Source organism: Meleagris gallopavo, chromosome 12 (assembly GCF_905368555.1).
Source record: "Meleagris gallopavo chromosome 12, MGAL_WU_HG_1.1, whole genome shotgun sequence".
NCBI lineage: Eukaryota > Metazoa > Chordata > Aves > Galliformes > Phasianidae > Meleagris > Meleagris gallopavo.
This window is the reverse complement of record NC_139415.1, coordinates 188,565-214,611: the sequence shown is the minus strand read 5'-3', so window position 1 is coordinate 214,611 and position 26,047 is coordinate 188,565. Positions and strand designations below refer to the sequence as shown.

The 26,047-nt window shown below is 54.3% G+C and overlaps 1 protein-coding gene and 1 long non-coding RNA gene across 11 annotated transcripts; both read left to right on the top strand.

Annotated features, from left to right (window-relative positions):
• Nucleotides 1-38: 38 nt before the first annotated feature.
• LOC146543520 (uncharacterized) lies at nucleotides 39-7,724 on the top strand. 3 transcript variants are annotated; one of them, XR_014885820.1, is made up of 4 exons: nucleotides 39-2,853; nucleotides 2,966-3,309; nucleotides 4,148-4,338; nucleotides 4,444-7,724. It is a non-coding gene; the product is annotated as an uncharacterized LOC146543520 (long non-coding RNA). The 3 variants fall into 3 exon arrangements; XR_014885819.1 differs by having other exon boundaries at nucleotides 39-300; nucleotides 2,827-3,309; nucleotides 4,148-7,724; XR_014885818.1 differs by having other exon boundaries at nucleotides 4,148-7,724.
• Nucleotides 7,725-8,121: 397 nt separating this feature from the next.
• SHF (Src homology 2 domain containing F) lies at nucleotides 8,122-24,904 on the top strand. 8 transcript variants are annotated; one of them, XR_014885815.1, is made up of 9 exons: nucleotides 8,123-8,815; nucleotides 12,269-12,398; nucleotides 13,303-13,521; nucleotides 14,873-15,010; nucleotides 15,961-16,158; nucleotides 17,408-17,579; nucleotides 17,828-17,947; nucleotides 19,680-19,791; nucleotides 20,799-20,935. XR_014885815.1 is itself a non-coding variant. In XM_085233840.1 (8 exons), exons 1-8 carry the CDS (start codon nucleotides 8,318-8,320, stop codon nucleotides 20,983-20,985), a joined length of 1,587 nt encoding a protein of 528 aa, XP_085089966.1. In that variant the 5' UTR covers nucleotides 8,125-8,317; the 3' UTR covers nucleotides 20,986-24,904. The 8 variants fall into 8 exon arrangements, 5 of the variants coding, with proteins under 5 accessions (XP_085089967.1, XP_085089966.1, XP_085089965.1 ...); XM_085233840.1 differs by lacking the exon at nucleotides 19,680-19,791 and having other exon boundaries at nucleotides 8,125-8,815; nucleotides 16,036-16,158; nucleotides 20,799-24,904; XM_085233839.1 differs by lacking the exon at nucleotides 19,680-19,791 and having other exon boundaries at nucleotides 8,125-8,815; nucleotides 20,799-24,904.
• The last annotated feature ends 1,143 nt before the right edge of the window (nucleotides 24,905-26,047 follow it).

The following is a 26,047-nucleotide window of genomic DNA, read 5'->3' as shown; positions in this document are numbered from 1 at the left end:
CGGGGCTCTGAGAAGCATTCTTGTCTGCACCGCTGTTACGGCTGAGCCAGGCTGATCTCATCGTGACGTCATCGCCCCGCCCTCGGCCCGCAGTGCTTTGACAGAGGAGGGTCGTGCACTGTCTCCATGGCGATGCAGGGTGAATGGCAGCCCCATCCGCCAATCGGCTGCGGGTCCCCGCGCGGGCTCTGCTGCGGGACCCGCCTGACCCTGCGCGGCCGTCAGCCCTCTGTATCCCGCTGCCACTTCTGCTCCGCACCTCGCCTGCCCAGCCCCAGGAGATCGGAGGTGCGGAGGAAGGTGCGATGGGCATTTCCTAATCTCCCTTCGCCTGCATCCATCTCTTCCTTCCCTCGGCCCCTTGATGTTCTGTGCTCCGGGAGGTGCTCTGCAGGGCGCCGACCCGGCAGCGCTGGGTCTGACGGATGAAGCACTCTTTGGGGAATCCCAGAATGGGGCCCCCAGCACAGGAAGGGTGCGGAGCTGCTGGAGCGGGGCAGAGGAGGGCACGGAGATGCTGCGAGGGCTGCAGCACCTCTGCTATGGAGACGGGCTGAGGAGCTGGGGGTGTTCAGCCTGGGGAAGAGAAGGCTGTGGGGAGACCTCACTGCGGCCTTCCAGGACAGGAGGGGAGCTCACAAACAGGAGGGAGACCATCTTTTACATGGGTAGATAGAGATAGGACAGGGGGGAGTGGCTTTAGGCTAAAAGGAGGAAATTTAGGTGAGACGTTAAGAAGAAATTTTTTACTCAGAGGGTGGGAAGGCACCAGAACAGGTTGCGCAAAGAGCTGTGGTTGCCCATGGAGCCCTAGGCAGCCTGATCTAATGAGTGACAATCCTTTTCAGGGCAGATGGGATTGGAACCGGGTGACTTTTAAGGTCCCTTCTAACTTAAGCCGTTTTACGATTCTGTGGTTCTCAGGCTGAGCTCAGTGCCGCCTGAGCCATAGCCTTGATCCCGGTTCTTAACAAAGCATGGTGTTCACCTGGCTGTGTGCCGGGTGCTGCACACTGAGTGCACGTGGAGCTGGTTTCTCTTTAGGTAGGCATGATGGGGCTCATGCTTTGGATGCTTAGCCATCAGAATAGCAGTGACCTCAGCTGCTGGAACAAGAACCATGGAGATAAACATTGTGGTGATAAGGAGGAACTGGCCTAACATGGAATAGAGTAGAGAGGTGGCAAGTGGATGCAGAGATAAAAGTTCTGAGGGCCTGGCTGGTGTGTAAAGAGGAGGCTTGGAGCTGCTGTCATCTGTCACCGGCATTGCTGGCCCTGTCCCAGCACTGCTTCCTACCAGAGGACTGCTTTTCCCCAATGGGATTTGGATGTGATTTTTTGTAACTGAAATCACACCAGGTTTTCAGGACCCCAGCAGCCTTTTCCTGCATGGTTTTGCCCACAAGGTGTTTCTGATAGTTTGGACCTGCAAGGATGTGTTGGGGAGAAGGGATGTGTAGTATCAGTATCAGTATCTGTCCATCTTCTGGGTGGTCTGATCCCTTTGGGCTCTGCTCAGCACCTGGGCAGGATGCTGAGCTCCTCTGCTCTTCCCATCCTCTGTTACCCCTGGTGGCTTTTCTCCTAGCCTGTAAGTTGTTCAGTGGGGTTGCAGAAGTGCCTGTTGGGGCAGCAAGGCAAAGAGTGCATCCATTTCATGGCACATACATAAATCTTGTGGCTGGCATAGAGACAGGAGCAATTAATCACTGTGCCGCTGTCTTAGCTGCTCAGCCCCTTGAGCAGCCTCTCCAGCTGTTCCCTCAATGGGGCACCCCCAGCCCCATGTCCTCAGGGAGGCAGAGCCATCCCCACTGCTGCCTCTTTTGGTCCTGGTGATGTCTTGGGTTCCTAAAACATCCCTGGGAAAGGTGCTGCTATCTACAAGAGCAGGATGAATGCTCACAGCTGCAAGCAGGCACTCTGGATTTTACTGGTGATACAAAATTATGCACTCACACAGGCCAGCACTGTCATACTTGGAATCCATAAATGCAGCTTGAAATTTGCTCTGCTGCTGCCATCCCACCTTTCCTGAGGAAATCAGAGTATCTCCACTGACTTCTACCACCTGGCCCTATATCCCATGTTTCTATACCTATGGGCAGTGCTGGGCAGGATGCAGGAGCAAGGAGAAAGGTCTGGGTTGATTTTAGAAGAAAAAGTTAAGGTGGGATCTGGGGTGAAGGAAAGAACATCTGAGCTGTGTGGGATGGTACAAGCAACCTGACCAGGCTCTGGCCCTTCCATCCTTCTCCCCATCCTCTTCTACCTCATGATATCGAGGCTTTTGTTCTCTAGAGTTGATAATATCTGCACATTAGATCTGATTGCTCTCAGAAATTCTTGTTTGTATCATTTAGATTTGTTTCAGGCAAAGGTTACATGTTTGACATGATCAGGACTCTTTTTCTGGCTGTTAAAATCCATCTGGACATGGACCTGAGCAGTGCTCTAGGAGTCCTGCTTGTGCAGAATGTTGGACCTGGTGGACCCTAGAGGTCTCTTCCAACCTCAGCTGTTCTGTGATGTATGCCAAGGACTGAAGGATAAGCACTCAAGCTTTTCTTGACATGAATTTTCAGCTGTGATGCTTCTCAAGAGGCTTTACGAGCACACAGCAGGGCATAAGATGTTCTCTTGGTTCTTTTCCCTGTCTGCCAGCACTACTTAGGGCAAACATACAGGCTATAGCAGGTGGATTTTGTGTTTTTTTTGTGTTCTGGGATCTCCTTGCCTGGCTCCGACTTCAGAGATAAAGGAAAATGGTGCCCAAAACGCATGCAGCAGAGAGTTTCCTAAAGCTGTCACTTCTGACCTGCAGGGAACAAAGCACACTGAGCCTTTCCTGGTAGGTCTAACATCCATCTGGAGATGGGATGCGATGCACGTACCCCAAGGCAGAGTGAGCTGCACCCCAGCATTATATAGATGCTGCCACACGTCTGTCTGCTTGGTTCCAGCTGCCAGCCCGAGATCTCGCTCTGCCTTTATCTGCACTGCAAGCAAGAGCCTCCTCCTGCAGCAGAGATGTAAAGCTTGCACACAGCCACCTCTTCACCCCTCTTTGTGGTGCTGAGAGGACAGAAAACAGGCAGGCACCTGCCCTGCGCTCACCTCCCTGCCACTTGAATTCCCCTCAGAGTTCACCTTCATTTTCTGCCTTTTGGAAACATGGGACTGGACTGGTGGCAAAATCACCTGCATGGGGGGAACAGTCCCTGTTTTGCCCTTGTGCACCATGCTCATCCCTGATGGCTGATGACGGCCCTTTGAAGAGATACAAGGAGCATACCTGATGCCAGAGGTAGGTCACAGCCCCTACACAATATAAAGCCAGGGAGCATCTGTGTGCGGATGGACTCAGTTCTATGAGCGCGGCCACTGCAGCTGGATTAATCAACCCCCCATTAATACCTTCTGGGGTGCTTGGTTTCCCTGGCAGCTCCTGAGCACTGTCCTCTGTCCGGCATATCATGCTGATTGAGCTGCAAATGCTCTGCCTCCTTAGTTTGCCCTGCCTCAGATCGATGAGTGTGGGCAGCTCCAATCAATTCCACTTTACTGCTTGCTATCAGGTTCAGATCCACACTCTCCCAGCTGGTCCCAGCTTTCTTTGTTTGTTCAGGAGAGGAATTTGGGCAGCCTTGAAGACTGCTGTGCCTTTGCAGAGCTAGTTCTGCAGATGCAGCTGTTCCTCTCTGCCCTCCCTGCCACCCTCAGGACCTAGTGCTGAAGGGCCCAAATTTGTGCCAGGGCTCAGAGAATCAAAGTGTCAGACTGGCTGGTAGTGTGAGAGTAGGTGGCTGGGTGACGCCGTGAGATCTGCATGGTGCTGTTGCCACTGAGCTGGCATCTGCCAAGAGGTTTTCCTGTCACAAGCCTGGTTTTGCTGGGGAAATACCAAAGGCAGCTGCAGAATGCTCCCATGACTTGGTTTCACAACCCCACCGGTACGAACGCAGCTGCAGCTCTCAGGGGCTTGAGCCCCAACATGATGATTTTACAGGAAAACAATAATGTCAAAGAGTTTACATAGAGGATGTTCAGAAATTTCTCTCAGACCCACACCTGGCAACGAGAGAAGTGTTTTGCACACTGTCCATTGCTCCTGATGCCATCTTTCTCTTGCCTTTCTCACTTAGCTCTCTTGCGGGCCAGTTTCCAGGGTGCAGCATCCAGATTTGCTGAAAAGAAATTTCCCTGTGGCTCTCCACACCTCGTCCAGTGTTAATGAAATAATGGGGCACACCAGAGCACAGCTGTGAAGCTCACAGCCATGGATGTGCTGGGGGCTGTCTGCGCTGCAGTGGAGGTGGTGAAGGTGCATGGTGGGGTGAGAGCAATGTGCCTCGCTGGCAGATGTCTGTCAATGAGTTGTCGACACTTCTTTTGGTCAATTTCAATGACATTATCAACTGCTTAATGATTATTTTGACAGGAAGTTTGGGGAGCTTCAAGAAATGTCTGCACAGATTTGCTCCACTTTCTAAACATGCATGCTTTGGGCATATCCTGTGTGCCTGGACAAACAGCATCTGAATGGCCTGAATGCACTTAGAAAACCCGAGTCTACATTGCTTGTGTGAGCATAGATGCAGAGATGTCTGCGTTATGCTGCTTTGGAAGAGCAACGCATCTGATCAGACATGGGATGCGGTGTGGGCCCATGTTGTCTGCTGCCTTCCCCCAACAAATATCTTGGTCTAAATACAAAGACTTGCAAGATTGAAAGCTTTCTTTCTGTAGATTTTTCTTATTTTGTTCCTAAACCATTCCTCCATTGGCAGGAGGGCAGCTGAGCGCAGACTCATCTCCTCATGCTTACCCCTCATCTTCCACTCTCTCCCCACTCCCCTGAGCTGTGCAGGTCTCTGCCTGGTGTCCCCATTTTTCTCTTTTCTATGCCAAAGAACCTCAATCCATCACACACCCCACGTGCGGAACCTTGGATCATCCTGCTGCCCTTCTCTGCACATTTTCCTGTTTTGCTGTACTCTTGGAAGGGGAGGACCAGGAGCACACAAGGGGAGCTGGGTCTGACCCAGAGAACAGTGGTGTCTCTGACGCATTCTCTACCTTTTCCTAACCCCTTCCCAATTCAGTTTTGGCTGAGAAGTTTTGCAGTTTTGTCCTCCACTGAGTGCTGAGGGGATGTTTTAATGACTGTCAGAGCTCCTGGCCTCAGAGCCCATCACTTTAGACACTGAGGTCAGGCTTGGTTTCCCCACGTGTCACTTCACTGACACTGGCTTTCATATTGCTTTATTGCCAAGCTGCTCAAGCTCTCAAAAGTCCTCCTGCCATTCTTGGCACTCATCTGCAGTACCCAGAATAATTCAGTATTATTAGCTGATTGTGTCACTTCTCTACTGATCTATCGTCAGAGGATTGGCATGTGGAAATGCAGGTGACCTCTCAGCTGGATCTCTCTCAGGCGCCTGCTGCTTTTTCCTTGAAAGCCCCTAGCTTTGGAAGAAAGAAACCTCCTTTAAAAGAGCTGTGCTGACTCTTCCCCAGTATGTCATATTTACCCATCTGTCCCCTAACGATGCCAGTTTCCTGCTCCTTATGCCAGTTTTTGTTCATTTGCAGAGAACAGATGTGTCATTTATCAGTCTGTGGCTCCCTGGCTGCCTCCTTGGAAGCACTTTTGGTGTTGGAGCTTCCCCCTCCCAGTTCTCATGTCCCCTGCTGTACCAAGAGCTCAGGGGAAGCTCTGCATGGCCAGCAAATATACGGTCATCTCTGCTTGTATAGGGTGGCTCCAAGGACAGAAGGAGCTGGAGGTACTACAGACGTTCATGAGCTTTTATTCGAAATTGTGGAAGAAGCACCTGAAGATTCACAGGACCACATGCCCCCCTGCAATCCAGGGAGGTGCTGGTCTCAGTGCCTGACACAAGTGATGATGGTGGCAAGTGTCAAACGGTAAATCCAGGCCCCACATCACCTGTGGGTGAATCCTCTTCTTGTGCCTCCTCCAGAGCATGCAGGGGCAGAGATGTTCCCCTCTGAGTCACCAAAATCCCACAGCCATGAATTGGGCACCAAACCCAGGCCTCTGCTGCCTGTGGAACCTGCAGGATACTGGGCTGCAGCCACTTAAACTGGAAGGGCACCAAGGGAGCCACGGGGACCGTGCAGCCTGGGCCCTTCCAGACCCACACAAGGTCCCATGTTCTGTTTTTGGCCTATGAAGCAGAACAGGACTCCCATCCCCAGCTGCAGATGAACCTAAGGAGCGCTCAGACCGGCTGAAGCAGCTCTTCCCATCAGCCAGGAGGGCAGATGAGGGCTGAGGGCATGCACAGGGCTGGCAAGGGCCCAGAAGGCTTTACCTGGCTTTCTCTTCCTGGTGCATGCTCCAACCTGCTTGGGAAGCATTTACACAGGAAATGGTGAGAGAAAGGGCCGTGCTGTGAGCCCTGGCCAAAGGCAACAGGGAAAAGCTCCTGGATCCTCTTGAGATGGAGGCAGATGGCAGGAAACGGAGGATGGGAGCAGAGCTCCTACCAAGGCCTCGCTAAGATGCCCTCCCATCTCACCTCTTTTAGTACCCTGTGAGCCAAACATCATTTCTGCGCGGCCATGAAGTGCTCACCTCCCAGCCGAAGGCTGCAAATGGTGGCTCCACTGCCATCTTCCCTGGGGCCCAAGGCAGCATCCCGCCAGGGGCCGCTTGCCGTGAGGGAGCAGACAAAATGTTGAGTCTGGCACACACGCATGCTCCTGGTCCTCTCCCATCTGTCAGCTCTGTGCCCCTTGCCAAGTCCTGCACGAGCAACGCTGCATGACAGCCATCTGTCACAGGGCCTGGCCACGTGGCCTCGCAGATGGAGTGGCATCAAGGCCATGGAGGTGGCACCAGGGCTGATGGCTGCGGTGCGGGCATTAAACCTGCGTCCCAACATGCATCAGACGATGGATATAAACACTTTGGGCACTGAAGCAAAATCAGCTGCAGTGAGACGCAGATGGAGCTCAGCTTTGGCAGTGCGAATGCAGAAATCTGTAGCTGCTTCTTAGAACCACACACCGCCAAGAATGGAGAGATGTCGCCTGTGTCTTGTCATGACTGCAGAAAAAATGCGAGCAGCCTGCGCCTATGCTGAGCCATGTGGGGTGCAGAGCTCAGAGCACCCTTCAGATCTCTCCCAGCACAAAGGCGTCTCTTGAGGGGCTCCCACCCGGCTCTGCACTCCTCACCCCACACACCGTGCTGCTGTCTGCTGAGCTGCTCTGGGCTCCTCCCTTAAGAAGGGGAAGCCAACACTGCTCAAAGCTGACGGTTCAGGTGGGTCCCGGGATGTTCCTCCGCGATGCCCCTGCGGCCACCTCACCAAGGTGGGATGCAGCAGGGCGGGATGGGAAGGAACAGCCACTGTCATTCCTCCAGCGTGGTGGTATTTTTAAAAAAGCTGCCGCTGCAAGCTGGTTCCTCCTTGGCCACCTCCCAGAGGACGCAGAACGCGTGCTTTGCCAGCCTGAGGATGGAACGAGAGCCACTGGTAGCAGATGTTGTTGAACATCCTCCTTGGCTGCTGCAGGCAGTGGAAGCGCTGTCACTCATGTGCCATCAGCCCTGCATCCTGCTTCTTTCCCACCTCCGGACAGACAGATTGAGAACCTCTGTCGTTTCTGTATTTTAATAATTATTTCATCATCTCCGTCTGCCAGGATTTAGTGAGTGCCCGACCTCAAATGCTGCCTTGTGCTCAACCTGTGCGTGGCAGGCAGCTTTTCTCCTCCTGAAGTCTTTTGTATCCCGTATTCTCTGAATACAGATACAATCTGAATTTCCTAATCTTGATTGCTGGGTGCTGTCTGGTTGGCGATCTGGCGGGGTTTGTCGGGTAGAAGCAAGCAGTGTGTGCTACTGCTTTCCAAACAGCCTCCCCAGAGAACGGGCACCACTCAGCGCAGCCTTCCCATACACTCAAGCTGCTCCCGCTTCTGGCTCGCCGCCTCCGCGGCGGCTCTCTCACGCGCCGAGGAGAGCGGGGACAAACCAAAGCAGCCAGCCCCGGGAGCAGCCCGCGACGCTAAGGCAGGCCGGGTGGCGGCGGGGCGGGCCCCGCGGAGGGCGGGCCGGGCGGCGGGGCTGCGGGGCGGACCCGGGGGAAGCGGGCGGGGCGCGGTGGGAGCTGGGCTCGGGGAGCGGAGCGGGGGGGAGCCGGGAGCGCAGCTCGGAGCCCCGCTCGGAGCAGTCGGCGCCGCGGCTCCGGCAGGTGGCACTGGCCGCCTCCCTCGGCCGCCTCCCCCGCTCCCCCCCCGGCCCGGTCTCCGCCGCCGCTCTTAGTCCGCCGGCGCCGATGCTGCTGAGCGGAGCGGCGGCCGGCTCGGAGCGCGGCGGCGGGGCCGGGGCCGGGGCCGGGGCCGGGGCCGGGGCCGGGGCCGGGGCCGGGGCGGGCGGCGGAGCTCCGCAGTGCGTGGGCACCATGGCCCGCTGGCTCCGCGAGCACCTCGGCTTCCGCAGCGCCAAGCCCGCGCCTCCCGCGCCGCCCAAACCCGACTACCGCGCCGGGCCGCCGCAGCCGCCCCCGCCGCCGGGAGGCGCCGCCGAGCCGCTGGCCTCGGCCCAGCCCGACATCGTGGCCGCGTATCGCCTGCAAAAGGAGCGCGACTTCGAGGACCCGTACAGCGGGGTGCCGCCTCCCGCCGCCCCCGACGGGCCCCGCTACGTCTCGCCCAAGCACCGGCTCATCAAGGTGGAGGCGGCCGAGAAGCCGCCCGCCGGCCCCGCGCCGCCACCCGCCGCCCCCGGCTCGCCCCCCGGCGGCCCCGAGCCGCCCGACGAGCCGCCGCAGGAGGTGAGTGCCGCGGCGGGACCCGAGGGCTGCCGGCGCGTCTCCGACGGGTTCTCCGCGTCTCCCGGCGCTGGGGTCTCCGCGGAGGCGACCCGGGGAACTCGGGACGTCTCCCCGGCGCCGGGCCGCCCTCCCGGGCCTCCTTCCCCGCAGCACGGTGAGCCTGCCGGGGCCTGCCCGGCCCGTGCCAGCTGCTTTGTCGGGAAGCGGCCGTGCCTCTTTGTCTGCCGCCTCCGAGCTGGGGATGGAGAGGAGGCGAGAGCAGTCCCCGGGCCGGTGGCACACAGACGGTGCCAAGGACAAACCCGCGGCAGCGGGCGAGAGTCCGACTGGGGACCGTGCGAATGAAGGCGGAGGGCTCGCGAGTGCCCGGCGGTGCTGCAAGATGGGGCCTGCCGGATGAACTCCTTGCGGATCGGCCTGCTGAAGGAAAGGAGGGAGTTGTTACAGCAGTCGCAGGCTCGGGCTTGGCGTCGCCTGACACGCCGGGGAAACGCGCGCCGAGCGAAACCGGGTCGGGGAATGCTGGATGCGGGCAAACAAGTTGTCGCCAGTGGATCCCGGGAAGTTGCTCTTAGTGCATAATTGCTGTTGGAAGGTTTGCGGCGGGCCCCGTTCAGCTGCGATCCCACGAGCTGCCCGCAGCAGAGCAGGGGTTCGGTTTGTTGGGGCCTCCGGAGGGTTCTTCCTCCTGATGGCAGGGGGACGTGTGGTGCTGCAGCCCAGGGACTGGGCTGTGTCCATTGGAGTGCAGTGAGAAGCTGGAAAGTGCAGCGAAGAGCCAAGGGCTCGGAGGCGGCTGGGGAAGCCCAGATAGTAGCATGGGTCCAAAGGATGCCCTTCATCATCACCCAGGCAGGCGATGGGTGAGGCTATCTCCAGATCCTCCCCCTTGATGAGGAGGAGGTTTCTCATTTTTTAGGGTTCTCATGATAGACGGAGGTAGTGCTCGAAGGGCTAGGTGAGCTGGAGATAAGCCTGTTAAAGCTAAAGCCATTTCCCTGGAGGAGCAGTGGAGCATCCAGCACAGGGAGACCTTCTGCTGGGCTCCTTTTCCAGCTCTCGTCTGCTGCACTGGGCAGTGGGAGGGTTCCCTGCCCGCAGCATGGCTGGGTTGCTTGCTGTGTCCTTTGTGGAAGTGGCCCAGGAGGACCGAGGGTGGTTGCTGGGAGCTTGCTCACACTTGTGATGCCTGTGTCAGGGTGTCCTGAAGCACATGGCACCGGGTGGATCGTCATAGATTTGTGCAGTCCGTGGGATGGGCGGCATCCTGTGATGATGTGCTTAGGGCACGCTCTGCAGCAGCTCACATTGCGTTATCAAATGTTCTGGGGGTGGTGGGAACTGGCACAGGTCCTCCTCCCTCTGCTTGGTCCCTGTGCTCCATCCCCCACATCTTGAGCAAGGGACAGACTCTTGAGATGTGTCTTCTGCCACGCGAGGAACAGCATTGCCAGGATTTCCCTCCGTGCATGTGAGACAGATCCAGCCTGTCCTTAGTGAGGGACCCCCTCATGGCACCACTGTGCCTGAGCCCAGGTGACACCTTTCTTGTCTGCTGTGGGATCTCCTCTTTGGGCCATCCCAATGGGGGCAAGAGACCACCACACGCGCATATGTGGCTCCAGGTTTGCCAACATGCTTAGGGTCAGCTCTGAGATGTGATACTCCTGATGCAAAGCTTTTGCTGGGAGCACAGGGTCAGCACCGCAGCGTGTGGGAATGGCTGGCCAGGAAACTCCTGGGCGTGTGTCTTTCCTGCTAGAGCCTCTCAACTGAGTCATCCTGTGAGATGTTGTGCTGTTTGTGCTGGGCTCCCCGCACCTCCTGTGCCCTGGGTATAACTGTCCGGCTCCCGGGGCAGGGAACCAGGCCCTTCTTCTATGGCCAACGTTTGTTTTGCTTTTGGGTTTGGCTTTGCTGCCTGCCAAAAGCTGAGCTGTGTGGTGATCCTCTTGGGGAAAAGGTCCCGGAGATAAAATGAGGGAAATGTTGCACCCAAAGGAGAGGATGAAGTGGGTGAAGTTATAACTCAGAGTGGCTCCAGTATAAGGTGCTGCGTGTGGAAGAGCATCTGAGCTGCTGTGCTGGTGTCCTGTTTCATCTGAGCCTGCTCTGCATTGATGAGGTGGGAGAGGGAGGCTCTGGGAGCAGTGCCAGCAGCAAGCCAGGTGTCAGGCTATCTAGTAAAACACATCTAGGAAATGGGGCTTGTGGCAGGCTATAATGCAGGCGGGTTTGGCAGAGGAACAAGCAGGCAACCCCTTCCTGACCCTGCTGCCGCTGCAGAGCCGGAGAGCTCATTGCAGGGGGTGAGGGAGTGTTGGGCATGGTGCCTCTGATAGCACAGAACCTCCCAGGGACTGCGGGCAGCCGAGCAGCTGCACGTTCCCTGATGACTGCTGAGGTTTGCTCTGGGGATGATGCTCTGCTGGTTATGGGAGAGCTGCCCCTGGGTGAGCACGAGCTACCATAGGAGCCCTGGAGGGAGATGGGTGATGGACAAGGCACCGAGGAGCTGTGGGGGTGTTTACAACTCCAATTCCTGTCCCCTCTTCCTGCTGTGTTTTGTTGCTCCAGGCTATTGTCACTTTTCACAGGAAGGAAGAAAGAAGTGTTTTGTTTTAAACCCATTAATCGGAGAGCAGTCTGGCTCTGCCACTGGCTGTGGTGGGGTGGCAGATTGCACCTGTGAGGACAAACCTTGAGCTTGTTGTGTTTTCCTTGTGAAATCGTACCCAGGAGGCTCCTGGTCCTATTTCCTGCTGACTCTTGGTTGTTTGGGGTTCCCCTCCTGTGTCACTCGTGATATATGGGGATGCTACAGGGGCTTGAGAGGGAAGAGAAGAAGCTATAGGCTGCTTGTAGTCCTTTTGCTGAGAGATGCCTACATGCCTACAGTTGTGCCTGCAGGAGCCCTGACAAATAACCAGTGAGCTCCCAGTTTCACCAGTGCCTACCAGTTTCCCTGAACTGGGTCTCAGGCTGTCTCAGAAAACATAGCCAAGCTGAGAGCCCTACTTTCAGAAACAACCTTGCTGGGGCATCTGTATGGGTGCTCGTGGCTTTGCTGGTGCCAGGCCACTGCTAACAGAGGAGGCTGGGCTGCCTTCTGCTCTGCTTGGCTCCGACCCAGCTTCTGGGACAAAGGCTGGAGTGTTTCCACTGCTGAGAGCTTCGTGCGGATGCCTGGAAAGCCGCAGGCTGCCAGCACCTGCTCTGCAGGATTGCAGAGCCCACTTGGAGCCTTCCTCCGAAAGGGACAGATGGAGTGGCAGCAACCCAGGGCTCCTGCTGCCAAAACTTGGAGGCTCATCTGTCCTCATGGAGCTTGAAGTCCTGGCTGCTGCTCTGGGTGCTCCTCGTGGTGAGATGGTGACATTTGAAGGGGCTTCAGCTGGTCCCTTGGAAAGGCAGGGAATGGCCTAACCTTTCTCCTGTCCTTCCCTTTTCCAGCTGGCTGTCCTGGAGGACTACGCAGACCCCTTTGATGCTGCGCAGGTGGCTGGTAGTCAGGCAGGGGTGGAGAAGGTGACAGAGAATGATGGGTATATGGAACCGTATGAAGCCCAGAAGATGATGGCTGGTAAGGTGGAAAGCTCTGTGCAAGGACCACTGCACTTTTCCATTTCCTGCTGCTCTGTGAATTTGGTGGCCACTGCTCTGTTCCTTGCAGCCTGTGCTGGCACCACGTCTTCCAGAGGTGGCCAGCAAACCCAGTGGATGGCTGCAGAGGAGCACAGCTGCTTTGCAGACAGATTTTCACAGATTTACATGTGTGATAGGTTCACCATAGGCAGAGCACTTGCAAAGGCTACATGAGTATTAAAGGCCCCTCAATACTTCTGCTTGCAGTGCTGCTTGTGAGGCTGAGCCAGGAGAGACATGACATTTGATGGGTCTGGCATAGAGCAAGATGAATGTGGAAGCTATTTAATTTGGTTATGGCTGTTGCAGAGAATGCCGTTGTCTGCTGCAGCAGCAGGGTACCCCATGGTTTTGTTTATGGCTTGAAAACAGACGAGGTGAGAGCACATGCTCCCAGAGGCATTGCTCTGACTGCTGCAGTGCACGCAGGGCTGCATGCTCCAGGCTCTGGCTCTGCTTTCCTGTCCTGTGGTTTTCCTGGAGCAAATAGTTTCTGTAAAGCTCATGCAGCTTTTGGAGGACAGAGCTGCTTTCTTGGAAAAATCAGCATCAACTGTGAGTTTTCTTGTGTCTGTGGAGAGATTTTTGTTCTGCTCAAGAGTTGCACATTTAGTTAAACACTGCACTGTGGGGAGAGCAGGTATCCTGATGCTGGGAACTGTTCAGGACCCTGGTGTCCGGCAGCTGAGCTTCTTGTGACAGGCACTTGCTGGAGGTTTGGGCCCTCTCCATCACTCATGCTTTCTACCCTACATCACCCTCAGGTGAAACCAAACTCTTTTGTCTGGTTTTGGGAACTGTGGCCAAGTGAGAAGCTCACATTCTGTTCCATTTTCTGCTAGAGATCCGCCAGAAAGGCTTACGGGAGGCTCCAACCCGGCCACTTCACCTCTACGACACTCCCTATGAGCCCATCTCTGGAGGGCTGGATGTGGATACTGACCGCCCTGCCTGCCCCAGGCCTAGGGAATCTCGGTTGCCTGAGGATGATGAGCGGCCGCCAGAGGAGTACGACCAGCCCTGGGAGTGGAAGAAGGAGAGGATCTCCAAAGCCTTTGCAGGTGAGCTGGCATGGAGGCAGCTGGAGTTTTGAGAAGTGCCTACTGATGTCATGTAGCATTTTGCAGTGGGGAAGCTGGGATGATGGTGTCAGCTTCTGCATTTCTGTGCCTCAGGGAGTGATGTTTCACTTGCACAGTGGCTGTTTCTCTTCAGCAAGGCTTGTGGCAGCCAGGCTGGATGGGCTGGCGATGGAGCTGCCTTGGCAGCCTGTCCAGTGCCATCTCCGACTGCCTGACTGATCAGCATCTCTGGTGCCAGCTGACTCCTGTTTCCCACCCCAAGTTACAGGGCTAGGGCTCCATCTCCAGCCCAGGAAGAGCTCTCCTTCCTTGAGACCACCTTTTGCAGGAACGAGGGCTGGGCTGTCCCTGGCAGGCTTTGGCCAGATGAACGTCCATCCCCCTGACCTATTTATCCATGCTGCGGGATCGATTGTGTTTGTGTTTGTTAATGAGGAAATCCATGCTGTGCATTAGTGCTGGCTCCACTGCCAGCACTGGCTAATTGCCACGCTCTTATCTAGGATGCATTTGAATTGCAGCAGTGTGTGTCTGTGCTGCTGCTGGTGCACACAAGGCATGAGCCTGTGATGGCAGTGGAGAGGCATGGAGACTGGGGCTTGGGAGTGATTCACCTTTTGGGTGAATGTGACACTGGTGTCTGATTGTCCCTGTGGGTGGCTGGGATTTGAGTCCTGGCACAGCTGGCTGTGGGACCAGTGTCTGCAGCATCCTGAATCAAGGATTCAATTGGGCTGGGTTTGTGCTGAGGTGTCTATGTAGGGGATTTGCCCATTGCCCCTGGGTGGAGGAGGTGCATTCATACATTTGGCTCATGCATGGATGCTGCCCAGGATGCTCCAGGTTGGCTCTGAGTCTGGAGGGAATTCATGCATGGCAAAGCCAGTTGCATGTGTGTAGGATCTCAGGAGCATCCTGAGATGCTGGAATCTCCCTGCTGGTCCCCCTGTTGAGACACTGCGAGCTGCGTCTGCACTCCCTTCCCTGCTGCTGCAGACTGCCTGCAGCCACCTCATCATAGACTGCTTCTCCTACAGGAACCTGGCTGTCACCTGGAGCTTTGCTGGTTCTGGATGCTTGTCTGGGCAGCCAGCACCCTTTCCCCTTCCACCCCTCTTCCTCCTGTCACCTCCCTTAGCCCCATCTCTGCTGGTGGTGGCTGTGGGTCCCCTTGGCTGGCACAGGGCTCCTGGGAATTCAGTCTTTACCCTTACAGCTGCTGTTCTTCTCACTAGGTCTGGTGTTGCTGACATTTTTTTTCTAAGCCTTCTCTTTCTCTCTTTCTCTTACTCTCTCTTCCTACCCCTCCCTCACCCCTCCTCGTATCCAGTTGAAATCAAGGTCATTAAAGACCTGCCGTGGCCGCCACCGGTGGGACAGCTCGACAGCGGCGAAACCCCCCCGGACAGTGAGGCCAGTGCCTCTGTCCCCCCGCAGCACGGCCTGCAGAGCTACGAAGACGCCAACGGTGGGTGTCGCATGACAGCTGGGGTCTGGGGGCTGCGGCCAATGCCTGCTGGGACTCTACCAGCACTGTGCCACACACTGCAGGTCCCTTCCCTCCCCCCCCCGCTCCTCCTCCTCTTCCTCCTCTTTCCCCTTGGCTTGTCTGTCCCGAGCAGGATGCAGATGTTTGTTATTGCCTCTTCTACATCTCTGGTTACACGATACCTTTGTGCCTGTGGTGGTTGAGCTGCACCGGGGGATTTTTCAGTGGCAGAGTTACTACTGACTGTTTTGTTCCCTCCTCTTTGCCTTCAAATTTCCAGCATTTGATGTCCACTTTTACCTTTTTTTTTTGAGCATTTAGTTGATGTTTTCCTGTGACTCTTAATATGCAGCTCCCTTATGGGCACGGTACCAGCTAATTCAGATCCCTCCACTGAAATTTGGGGTTATTTTTTCCCCAGGTGCATTACTTTGTCATTTAGCACCACTCTGTTTCACCTGCCATTTCCCTGCCTTGCTGTTCAGTGGCAGGAGATCCCTCTGGATTCCCAGCTCTTGCTTTCATTATCCTGAAGAGCTCTGTCTCCCAGGCACGCTTTGTCATCTCAGGTTTGCCTTTCTGCAGAACCCTTTTTGTGCATGCTGGGAGGCAGAGCCCCCGCTAAATTCTCCTTGAGCTCTGCTGGCCATTTCAGTTACGGCAGCCAATGACTGCGGCTTCTCTTTTGACCCATTATTAATTTTTTAAGGACCTTGCTCTCTGTAGTAAGGTTTTTTACAAGAGCATCATCTAAAGGGCTTCTGTCAGAACCCACCCAAGCTGTCCGGAATGGGCTGGCCTTGCTCACATGAGACCAATCTGTGAGACATGACTTTGCAGCGTGCTGTGCCCACCCGTGCATCACTAAGGCTGTTCCTGATGGATGCTGCGATATGCCAGCTGCGGACATCTGATTTCCTTGTCTGCAGTTACCCAACAGAGCTTCGTACAGACCCCGGTGGCTCCCCACGAGGTTATGTGTGACGGCCGATGTTGCTTCACAGGGATACCCTGCAGCAGTGCGGCTGCCCCACGTGCCCTGCTGGTGAGGCCACAAGCTGAGCTCATCCCAGAAAGAGAAGGGCCTAATGGAAAACTTCCTGCTTCTCTTTGTACAACGAATGCAGGTGTCACATGCAGAACTAATAATTTGTTTGCTGCATGGCCTCCTCCTTCCTCTGTCGTTTGTTATCCCCATGGTCGCTCTGAAGACATCAGTTTGTCATTTTTCCTGGCTGAAGCAACACAAACGCTCGTTTTCATTTTGACTCGCTTTGTTGTGTTAAGTTTATCTCGACGGAGTTTTGTGTTATTTTCTACAGTCCCTGTCTGGAGCTGACTTGAACTTCTTGAAGGATGTCTTCTCCATCCTGGGGACTTGTTTTTAATATCCTGTTTAATCACGTGCATGCCTCTGCTGCTCTCTGACAGACACTATGTATTTCTTCTGAGCCTCTAATATGATGACTTTGCGCTGCTAGCAAATGCTTCAGCCTTCTGATTGTCTGACTTTTTAATGATTGCCCTAATTTTTTAAGGTGATGAGTTGAAATTGAAGCCTCTATAGCCGGCTGCTACAGGCAAGGGCAAGCCCATGTAAAAGCTGAACCTCTGCAGAGCATGGCAGAGACCTTGTGCCCCAGCTCCTCTTGGGGAAATTTGAGCTGAGATGTTTGCAGAGGACTGAAAAAACTGTGTTGGTGAACAGGGAAGCTTATCCGGAGGGCCGGGTTCGGCACACCCACCCTTGGGGCAGTTGTGCTCTGCAGCAGCAGCCGCCAGCAGCTCTGCTGATCAATAAGTAATTTGTGTGAGGGGGCTCGCTTGGCAGGAGAGCAATAATGAACTCTCTGGAGGAGGGAGAAACAATATTATTAATGCTGAAATCATCTTGCACGGAAATAACATTCAGTGGGAGGCTGGGTCCCCAGGGCACGTCTTGGTTAATCCCTCTCCTGCTTCTTCCTTCAGCTCCATCTTCCTCACTCCTCTTTTCTTCTTTTCAAGATTGGAGAGCCTCTCAGTACTAATTCTCTTGGTGGAGATGCCTAACTGTATGCTGCAACCACTAAATCTCGTTACATTAGCAACACCCGTAAGCTCTCTGAGCTTATGAAACCTCCCTGGAAAATATTTCCAGGGACTGAGGCACGGTGAGAACCCCAGTCTGCACTGAGTCCTGGAGGTGGATGCTGCATGGAGCTGCCCCATGCTGTCCTCACTTGGAGCGTGGGGATGGGGCAGTGAGAGGGACCCAGTGCGATTGGCATGGCTCTGGCTGTCTCTGCAGCCGCCTTCTGCATAGGGAGAGCTGGGTTTGTTTGCAGTCTGTCAGTCTGTCCCTGCCACCACTGTGATGTCCATCTGTTCTTGCAGGGCCATCAGAGGGGCTGGGCTATGGCCGCACCTCACCCTGCAGGGAGGAGAAGGCCAGGGCTGCCCTCAGACATGGTACCAGCAGCCTCAAGGGCACCAAGGCATTGAGCACGGAGCCTGGTCCCTTCATTGGGGAGAGGATTGACCCTGCGCTGCCCCTGGAGAGCCAGTGGTGAGTTCCATCTGCTCCAGGTGGCTCTTTTGTATCCCCATCGCTATCTTCCCCTCACTTTCTTCCCCAGCATTGTATTTCTGCCACCTGCTACTTGTCCCCGCTGCCCTCCTTAGGCTATCCCCGTCCCCTGGCACTCTCTGCCACCCACACCCCTTACCCCCAGCATGGGGACTGGCACTGCTGCTGCCGCGAGGCTCTGTGCTGCTTAAAGCATGCATGTAGCCAAATCCCTCTCCCCCCCGCAGCTGGTATCACGGGGCCATCAGCCGGACGGACGCAGAGACGCTGCTGAGGCTCTGCAAGGAGGCCAGCTACTTGGTGCGCAACAGTGAGACCAGCAAGAACGACTTCTCCCTCTCCTTGAAGTGAGTGAGCCTGTGCAACCTGGGGGGCTGCAAATGGGGCCGTGCTGCACTGTCTTTGCAGCAGAGGTGATGCCGTGCATGTACCCTTTGGGAGCTTGGAACAGCACACTCCACAGGGCTGCTCACGGACAACAGCAGGGCTTTGGAATACGAGATCTGCCTTTCTTTGTGGAGTGGCACAGGCTTTTGACGTTTGGTTTGGTGTCTGGCAGAAGCGTCTCTTGGGAAGACTTCCAGAGCTAGAGGCACGCTGCTTTCCCCTTGGCAGTGCTTGTAATCCCTCAGACGGATAAAATGATGTGCCCTATTACTCATTTGAATGTGTGTGATTACAGCTTCCAGCTCTGGCTTATTGCTGCCCCTTCTTGTAGCTGAATTTCATGAGAAAATAAAGTCTGTACGATCCTGTTATTTATGGAAATGTCCCCAGCCCTTCTTCCCCAGCCCTCTTAAACGCTGAAGCCATTCCTCAGCCACATGGTAGAGAGGGCACTGCAGTGCTTTGATTTCTCAGCAGGGAAGCCTTGCTCCCACAGCATGGCTGGGTTTCTGCTTGGGTCTGGGGGGATCTTTGCACCTTTCCCAAATTTTCCACGTTCTCTGAGAGCCAGAACTGCATGAAGCATTGAGGTGCATGTGCAGAGCTCCATGCCTAGCTCCTTGGGGAGTCTTGGGGAAGTCTGAGCCCGCAAAAACAAAGCTGCTTCTGTCCTGAAGATGATGATGGATTAGCAAATATTTCCTTATCCTTCTGCAGGACTAGTACATTAGCTCTCTTCCTGGCACACAGGAAAAAAGTATTGAGCACTTTAGTCATCCCTGCCTGACAACAGCTCAGGTGTCCCTTTTCTCAGTATACCCAATATTTTCCCAGTGGTCTCTGTACCTGCATTGCTACGTGGTAGATTCAGCCTCCCCCGTTTATTTCCCAGTGCCACAGTTGTGAATTAGATTGCTCCATCTCTTTTTTTTTTTTTTTTCCCCTTTTTTTTTTTTATTGCTGCCTTCAGCACCAAAGTGGGGCAGATGTTCAGCTGGAAAAAAAACAAAATAATCTGTGCTTCCTCCTATGCTTGTAGCCTTTAGATCAGACAGCAAACCTCTTGCAAAAGCTCATCACTTTCATTTCTTTGTCGGAATTTTTACTGATGCTTGAGTTTTCTCAGTAGTATTTCCTTGCCTTGGGGTGAGCTCTTCTGAAGCAACAGCTTCTGCTGATCAGTGAGTTGTGTTGGAGGCCATGAGATGTCCTCTCAGCCACCAGTGAGCCATTACATGTGTCTGAGAGGTGGCATCGGAGTTGGTGGGACTCCCTCTCTCTCCAGCGTGGGTACTCCCCAGGTCAGCTGAAAAGCTCTGATACTGCATATTTCCCCATTTTCATTGCTTCCCTACAATTCAGTCATCTGTTTGGATTTTTTTTTCCCCCGAGTCTCAGGGCAAGAATGGCCTTCTCAAATGGCACACATGGGTGGGATGTAGCCTTGCAGCTCTGTGCTTCTGCCCACAGTAAGCTGCATCCCATCCAAGAGCTGATCAGGCAGTGTCCAAGGTCTTCATCTGCAGAGACCGCAGAGTCTCAGGAATGTGATTTTTACTGTGTTGCCTTTCTCTATAGAGCCTTTTTCAAGGAAGATCCCTTGGGATGCTTTTTATATAGTTCTAAGCTGCTTGCCTGCATCTATCTCTCTCTCTTTTTTTTTTTTTTTTTAAACTGTTTTTCTGGACGAAGGAGGAGTGACTGAAGAGATGGCCTAAAAGTGGAGCTCTGGTGCTGATCCCCAGCAGTTCTGTGCTGCCTTAAAGGAAAATGTGCACAAAAGAGAGCAGCAGGAGCCTGCCAGGTAGCTGGGAGGTTTAACCTTTCCATGAGCACTCTGGCATTAACTGCTCAGAGGATGAGTCACCGGCGGCTCATTCCTTCCTGGGAGCATCTGAAGCTGTGGTGTGGAGGCTGGAGGCTGTAGGTGCCCGTTGCGTGGTGCAGAGGTTGCAGCAGCTGCTGGCTGTGAGTCTGCTGGCTTTTCAGTGTGCTCCCTTGAGCATTTCCAGTCTCAGTCACATTCCTGAGCTTGCAACATAAACTCAGGGAGCAACTGGGGCAAAACCCACCTCGCTATGGACCTTGTGTGGCAGCTCTCCTCCAGCACTTATCCTGCACTGAGCCCTGTGTGTGCTCCCAGACAGCCCTTTCCCAGCGGGGTTGGCTCCCTGCTTCTCAGCTCCTAAATGGATTGCAAGCCCATTCTGCTAATGCAGCTGCTCTGTCCATTATGGGCACTGTCTCCAGCCGGGGGGATGGGACTGGCCTGCACAGCACTGGATACGGCCTCAGCATTGCTGATGAGGTCCTGTCTGCTTTTAAGTCATCAATATTTTGCTGTAATGTGCATTCCAGACGCTGCAGACAGGCTGTGGCTCTCCTCAGAGACGCAAATTAATAGCAACAGGGCCATTAGCCCGTCACTTGGAATCAGTGCTCACGGCAGTATCTGCCTGCGCAGCCGCGTGTGGCTCAGTGCCTGTGCTGTGCCAGGAAATGGCCTCGCTATGCTGAGCGGGTTTTATGGGGCCTGCAGTGGTGGTGCAGGGAGGGGGGCACAAGCCCCCGTGTGGCTGGTCCCAGCCTGAAGGAGGAAATCCTGCTTTGCTGCAGCAAGGCTGGGGATGCACCAGCCTGACTCCTCCTGGCGTGGCTGCTGTGTGAGCTGGTGTGGCTGTAAGAAGGGCTTCATCCCCACTGGGCTGAGGGCTGCAGGACTGGAGGGCGATATGAGAAGGGCCATGGCTGCAGGGGTGGGGGTCTGGGGACTGCTGTCTTCTCTAACCCTGCCTCTGTCTTTCCTCACAGGAGCAGCCAGGGCTTCATGCACATGAAACTATCCCGGACCCAGGAGAACAAGTACGTGCTGGGTCAGCACAGCCCGCCCTTTGACAGCGTGCCAGAGATCATTCATCACTACGCCAGCCGCAAGCTGCCCATCAAGGGGGCTGAGCACATGTCCTTGCTTTACCCGGTGGCTATCCGCACTCTATAGCTGTCACCATGCACGAGCCGAGCTCGAAGCTGTGTGGACCTGAAGGTGGCCCATCTGCAGGGCCAAACGCTGCTGTAGTGGACGGACACCAGAGCAGTGAGCTGGGCACAGATGGTGTTACTGGGGACTTTGGCAGCTGGACTCCTCATCATGCTCTCACCTGGTGTTTCTGTGCGCCAGTGTGCCTGCTGGGATGGCAACAGGGAGAAGGAACTGAGTGGGAGCATCCTTTTGCTGCCCTCGTCCCCTTGGGAAGGAAGAAATGGAACTGGTGCCTCGGAGAGGACATGAGGGGAGCAAGGTGCAGGAAAGGGGGGAGGAAATATCCTGGGATGTCTCCTGAGGGTACCTGGCTCTGCCCATGTCCTGCGCAACAGAGAGGACACCCTGTGCCTGCTGGTGAGGAGGCCGGTGCTGTCACAGTGAGGCACAGAGGGGTAGGCTGCTGGGGCTCCCACCCGTGTGGGTGCTTGGCGCTCCTCGCCTTCATTTGCCAAATGTACATAGGAACTGGTCAGAGCTGCGCATGCAGCACCGCTGCAGAATAAAGCGATGGATGCACGGTCACCTGCTCTGCAGGGACTCTGTACCCTCACCCCAAAAGCTGGGTGGGGAGCTGGCACGACAAAACTCTGCTAAACAGCAGGGAGGGGATTTTATTAAGCAAAATTACTTCATTTTTCACTCTCGCGTACAGAGACCTGAGTGGTTCAGCACAATCATCAGTGACACAGGACAGAAGACAGCTTTCATGTCCTGAGGGTGTCTTTGAGATCCTTTATGGGTGGCAGTAAGCTGGGTTTGCCTGTTATGCCAGGCTGAGGGAGATGCTCTTGAGGCTCTTTGGCATGTTTTGCTTCACCTCTTGTAAACCTTAAGCAAAATCCTTGAATTTCACAGGTTTGTTCTCTTCCCCTGGATGTGTAGTGGCTCTAGTCCTATTTGTCTTCCGGACACCTTGTCTCTGGGGCAGGTTGTTTCTCTTCTTCCTATGTCTGAAATTACATGCTCCCAGGACAAAGCTGATCCTGCTCCTTTGCTGGGATGGTGGAGATGGTCCGTGAGGACTTTGTGCAAGCTCTGAGATTTTCTACACTCAATCCATAGCTGAGGAATTGCTGCCTCAATGGCCTGTCACGGATTTGGGCTGCTGTGGGGGCACAGGCTGCATGCTGAATGAAGCCTGCAGAAGCCGTGGTACTTTGTTCCCCGATGTTCAGCCTCCACCACTCCTTAAAAGGCTGTGGTTTGAGCTTGTCTCGGGCATTTAGTGTCTCCTTACAGCAGTGTTTGGCTGCTGGCAGCCCTTGGCTGCCTCTCCCCAGCCCAAAGAGGCACCTTGTCCAGTGGGGATGGAGCGACTCTGGCTGGAGGGTTTTTCTCCTGGTACTGCTTCTGTGAGTACCAGTGCATGCAAAAAGGGTTGGAGGTGCTGGAATGCATCTGCAGAGATGCTCTTAGGTGCCCTTGCTGCATTGAAAAGGCTTTAACAGGCTCTTGCTTTGTCTTGCTACTGCCTTCCTAGTGACTGTCAAGAAAAGCAGAGGCCACTTGAATCCATGCAGTCAGGGAAGAAAAGTACAGGAGAGCCTCACCATGTGTTCTGGGTTGTTTTTCTCCCTTGAGAAATGATGGCAAAGAGCAAAGTGGCTGGCAGCTGCCTGCACCAGCGTCCTGACAGTGAAATCCCACCTATGTAGCCTGGCTGCATATTAGGTGTCTCTGCCATGCACAGAGCAGCTGGATCTGGCTTAAAAATTGGGACAAGGTGTGACTAGGCTGGTGTTTGATGGACACTCATGGGCACATATCTTCTGGCCCTCCCCTCCTCTCATTTGCCCTGGGGATTTTTGACTCTTACTTCAAAAGTCTGATTGTGGTGGGGGATTTTGCCTGCATTGTTCCGCCTGATGGCCTGCAGGAAGATGCTCAGGATGGAGTAATGCTCATCTTCCCCAAGCCAGCCTGCTCAGGGGTTGGACCTGAACTTCTCAAATCAAACAGATCCATGCAGGTCCTGCACATCTAGGGTCTCATTTAGGGGTTCCCACAGAAAGTATATTGCTCTGAGCCTGGCTCTGGGTCTGGAATACTGTTGCATCCTCTGATCCTCAGGGGCTTCCCAGAAAGTGTAGATGGATTGAACCTCTCTTCAAACGGTACTTACCCCTGTGTTTGCTCTTCTGTGAGTGAAATGAGTGTTGTTGGGAAATAATAGAAGGGCAGATGTGTAAGAGGGCTAGTGTAGTGGTGGGATCCCCATTCATGAGTGAGCTCAACTCCAGGGTGGACAAAGACCGGAGCAGCCCAACGTGGCTTTGAGATTAACCCCACTGAGGGCATGAAGGTGGTCAAGAGACCTTTCTTTGTAGCAGTTCCCAACCCACTTGTTGTTCCAGCAATCCCCCACACCCCTCAGCTGCCTCTGTTCTCCATCCCTCCTCCCGTCAGTGAAACAGCTCTGCCATTCATTGCCTGATCTCTAGTTCCTTGCTAAGCCCTCCATAATTGCTAAACTACTTTAGCATGCTGTAGGCCGTGACAATGAAGGAAAGAAGTTTGTTTTGTAATTGGATTAGTGCTGCTGGGAACGTGATCTTGCACAGAGGTCAGGTTGGAGCTGCACAGCCCTGGAGCCCCATGCTGCTCTGCCTGGTTGTGGGCCAGCTTGGGTCTATGCTTGCTCCTGCACAGGACTTTGCTGGCCAAAAGACACAGCACTGCAGGAGGAAGGCATCCCAGAGGGGTGAAGGGCTGATTCAGGGCTGAATTTGAGCCTGCCTTCCTTGGAAATGGGAATGTTTGCTGAAACTCTGTTAGCATCTGCAGTGTCCCTTGCCTGCTAGGAATGAAGTGGTTTGGTTAGGGTCACGCTTGATGTGGGCTTCATCACCTTTCCAAGCATGAGCCCTCAGGGCTCCTGAACACCAATAGCTGATCCTTGTGGGTTTGGGTAAAACCCATGTAGGCAGTTGTCCATCATTGATGCCCCCTCCCTGCCCCACTGGCCTGCAGAAGTCCTGTTAAACCTAAGCCTGGTGATTAGATTAAACCCCAGCCCTACCAGTGATGCCTGAGTTGCTTGGATGTTTCTGAGAACAGTGCCCTGAGTCCTGTCTCCAGCCACAGCAATCTCCAGTGATGTAGGAGAAGGATCAAACAAAACCTCAGCTGCCAAAGTTTATAGCAAAGTGGAGAAATTTGTTCCCGACCCCTGCAGGCTACCAGCAAAACGTGCAGTGTAGCACATGTGTTGTGCACACATAGCACGCACATAGTGTGGCTGAATACCTCCTTTCAAATCTCGTGGAGACCAGCGTGTTTGACGCAAGGGGCAGCTTCAGCTCCTGATTCAGAGACCACCCTTGCTCATTTCCTTTGGTATACTTCCCCAGCATCATCTCGAAGCAGTTTCTTGCTCCTGGTGCCCTCTTTGAAGACCATCCCAAAACATCTGTGCTCATATGCTTCCACCTAATTTTCAGTCTACACTTGTGATGAAATCTCTCATTTGCACAGTTTTGGAGGGCTGTCTTTAAAGCAGCATGCTTGGGCAGATCTTTTGGGTGAGATCTTCCCAGTGCCTTGCTATTGATGCAGCTCTGTCCCTTTTGAAAACAGCCTCACTCTCATCCCTGAACTGTTTGCTGTTGGTATTCATGGGGTCACTCCATACTAGAGGTGGAGAGAAAGTCCTAGAAATACCTCTTTGCTCTTTGCTCAGAGACACCCTTGTTAATACAAACTATCATTTACTTGATTAGCTGGTTCCTCCACTGTAACCATACTCACCACTCCCATCATTGGAAATTGGTTCCTGTTTCTTCAACCAGCCTAAATGTGCTGCATAATCTTGTCTAAGAAGTTACTTATGAGAGAAGATCATTAAATTAAACTGACAGAATGTATCTGTGATAAATCGTTTCCATTTGCCTTCCTATCTTGAGGCTGGATTTCCTTCAAAACCTGCTCAGAGCCTCAGAAGTCTGTATGTTTGAATCTCTTTTTTCTGGGGGGCGTGTCAGCTGAATTTGCTTGCTGTTTAAGCTCTTTTCATGTTATCCTAAATCTGGTCCTTTTTTCACACTGATATAACCGTGCTCCTTTCCTCCTTTATCTCATGCAGTACTTCCCCGTTGACCCTCATCTCATGCACTGGCAGTGTGTCCTCACCTGGTGCCTGGGGTGCTGTCCCTCACGCCCTGCTCAGCCTGCTGACCCGCGCAGCTACGAGCCTTTCATTTCCAGGATAAAAGTATGCATGCTGAATTTTTCTCCATTAAATGGCAGTGCATAGCAAGCCCTGTTTGTGCTGGTGTGGGACCAGCGGCTCTCTGCACATGCACGTCCTCTCTCGCTGTTTGTGTTCGGGGTAGGCTTGCTGTGCAGATACAGTGCACTGTGATTTACTGCCCATATGCAGCATTACAGCCTCTCTGTGCATGCACAGCATGTCCTGATTTACTGCAGGCATTAATGGTTACCTCTCGGCACATTCGCAGCTCGTCTGGTTTTATGCCCGTGCTCAGTGCAGTCTCTCTGGTGGTGCACAGCCTGGTCCTCTCTATACGCTAGGTTCTTCTACCACTGCCCCACTTGCTGCTCACACATGCCTCTGTCTCTCTCCAAGGGCACAGTCTGCCCAACTGGCCACTTGCACACAAGGCGGTCTCCAATTTGCCGCACATGCAATGGGTGGGCGCTCCGTGTGGCGCAGCATGGCCTCCGTGTGCTCACGACATCCTGATCTATAGCATGTGTTAGTGGCAAGTCCTGGTTTCTCATGAAGTGCCGTGCAGCCCCTGCACAGGCGCAGTGCAGTGCTGTTATCTGCATGTGTGCAAGCACTGTCATTGTGTTCTGACATCTGAGCACCCCCTCCTTCCTAATTTATGGTACAGACTGCAGGCTCTGTGCTGCGTGGAATTCCCTTTGCTTTCTACGCATGGGGGCTGTCTGACCCTCCTCTGCCCATGGCCATCTGTTCTGTCCTGTATAACTGTGCCTCACAAGGGCTGAGATGCAGCCTTGCATAACCACCGTGGGCTTCCTGGCTGGTGTC